The sequence below is a fragment of the Otolemur garnettii genome, unplaced genomic scaffold (genome assembly GCF_000181295.1).
Source record: "Otolemur garnettii isolate 467f Iridium unplaced genomic scaffold, OtoGar3 scaffold00083, whole genome shotgun sequence".
In the NCBI taxonomy this organism is placed as follows: Eukaryota; Metazoa; Chordata; class Mammalia; order Primates; family Galagidae; genus Otolemur; species Otolemur garnettii.
The window spans coordinates 6006363-6008529 of record NW_003852478.1 but is presented as its reverse complement, the minus strand read 5'-3'; the positions used below and the strand labels follow the sequence as shown (position 1 = coordinate 6008529).

General features: G+C 45.7%; 1 protein-coding gene across 1 annotated transcript in view; it reads left to right on the top strand.

The window, feature by feature from the left end:
• Positions 1 to 2167, top strand: part of USP46 (ubiquitin specific peptidase 46) — a 63286-nt gene that overhangs the window by 24334 nt on the left and 36785 nt on the right. The window contains exon 2 of the mRNA XM_003794598.3: positions 1734 to 1814. Coding sequence (XP_003794646.1) covers positions 1734 to 1814 — 81 coding nt within the window. The remainder of the gene's footprint in view (positions 1 to 1733; positions 1815 to 2167) is intronic.

Below are 2167 nucleotides of genomic sequence, written 5' to 3'. Positions count from 1 at the left end.
TAGTAATTTGATGTTTTTTTCAAAACTTGAGCCTTGCATTTGGATCACGGTATCATGAAGGCAATGATGCCCCCACTCCCCATCCCCAGTAAGTGGTAGAACTAGGATTTGAACCCAGGAGTCAGGTCTGAGGACCCATGGTCTTAACCAAATGCACAGCAGTCCAACTGGTTAAACCATCTGCTGAGCCCCACTAATGTGACCAGGTAAAGGAATTTATTAGTTTGGCAGAACAGTATAAAGGAACTAGAAAATGGAAGGATGTTGTGATAAGGGGAGGCCATGCACCAACTTCCTACTCTAGTTCTGTTTGCTGTGAGTTGGGTCCTTTTGCATTTAATGTTGGCTTGGTGACTAGTGGCCATCTTGATGGTTCTCAGCTTACCTTTTGGCCATTCCTTCCCATGAGATAACGTGCTAATTATGTAAGTCAAGAACAATTAGTAGCAGCAGATTATTATATTTTTTTGAATAAAGTGTGCTTATTCTTTTTAAAACACCTATCTCCTGAATCCTTTAGTTTCTGTAACATGTGGGTCTTTTCTGACACCCTGATAAGTTGTGATGGTTGGTAGATGGAGTCCTCATCTACCCATGCCTCAAAATACTCATCTTCTTGGACTGAGCTTTGGTCACTTTTCCTGACTGCAGCAGACTCAGCCAGGCCTTGGAGAGTAATAGTAATTGGTTTCCTGTAACCGACCTATTAGTGGGACGAAGTAAATGGTTTGACCAGTTGGATTGCCGTGTAGACCCTTTGGTTAAGGTCCTGGGCTCCCAGGTCTCACTCTGGGTTCAAATCCTAGCTCTGCTACTTACTAACTATGGACCTTGGGCAGATTCTTCAGCCATTCTGAGTCTTAGGTTCCTTGTCTGTAAAATGGGGAAACCCCAGTACTTAGCTCACAGGGCTGTTGTAGGAGTGAATAGCACTGCCCCTGGCACATAGGGGGCACCCTAGCTGCTGTTGTCATGTCGGAATGCCCAGGGGCTTGCCAGTTTGATGCGTTTGGGTGGGGTCGTTAGATTTTGAATTGTACTTCTCTGTTCTTCACGATGTTCTTTGAACATTTTGCCTTCTCAGGAAGGCCTCCCCACCACGTGATAGAAAGCCGCAGGTACCCAGCTGCAGGCCTGTCCTGTACCCTCCGACTCCCAGCCTGCCTGCCGTTTCTGCATTCCACTGTCGCTTTCTGGTACACCGTCCAGCATGCTTTTTATTTCAGACTGTCTGCATCCACTGAAATGGGAACTCCATGGGGGCAGCCATCGTGTCCGTTCTGCTCACTGTTCTATTATATTATCTGGGCCCAGACCTAGAGAATAGTACCTGGCCCAGTGGGTGTGCTGTAAATCTTTATCGGAAGGAAGAAATTGACTTTGAAAGCAGTGATAAGATTCTATATGCCGTCAGGTGGTCTGGAAGCTGCTGCAGCTGTCTGGGACGGCAGCGTGTTGCTGAGAAGTTCTTAGCCACTGTTTGGTTATTCGCCCATCTTAGCCTCTGTTCCTGATAGAAGATAAAAGCAGAGCAGGTTTGGGGGAATAATTAAGTTGTCTGAGGAGAGGAGCAGGGCCGACATCACTCGCGTGTTTTCTGGTTTACTTCTGACGCCTCTCAATGAGCCTGAACGTCACCAGACGCCTGGTCCTCCGGGGAGGTGCTTGTCTCAGTAACACACTCTGTCAGGTATTTTACATGTGACAGAACTCTTGCTGTTTTTCTTTTTTAGGGCACCAATGCCTCTGCTCTGGAAAAAGACATTGGGCCAGAGCAGTTTCCGATCAATGAACACTACTTTGGATTGGTCAATGTAAGTATTTAAAATGTGTTGTTTGCATCAACTGTTGTAGAGTATTTGAAGCAACTCCACCATCAATTTTCAAGTGTTTGGCCGTGCTTTTTAGTTAGTAGAAGTAGCCACCGTTGAGGAGGGGGCAGTTTAATCTATTTTGAAAGTTTGAGTTGTCCCAGAAAAAAGGATTAAATTACTGCTTTATTGGGCCAAATTCACTTTTTTCTCCCCAGGCCTTAAGGAATTCCCTGTGCACTTGTAACTTTCCTGTGGTTTTGCTGTCTTGTTATCCAAGTCCTGTTTTACGTCCTCCCTTTGTCATCTAGGTGAGCTCCGCAGCCAGTCTTTGTCTTTTAAGTGTTAGTACGGCT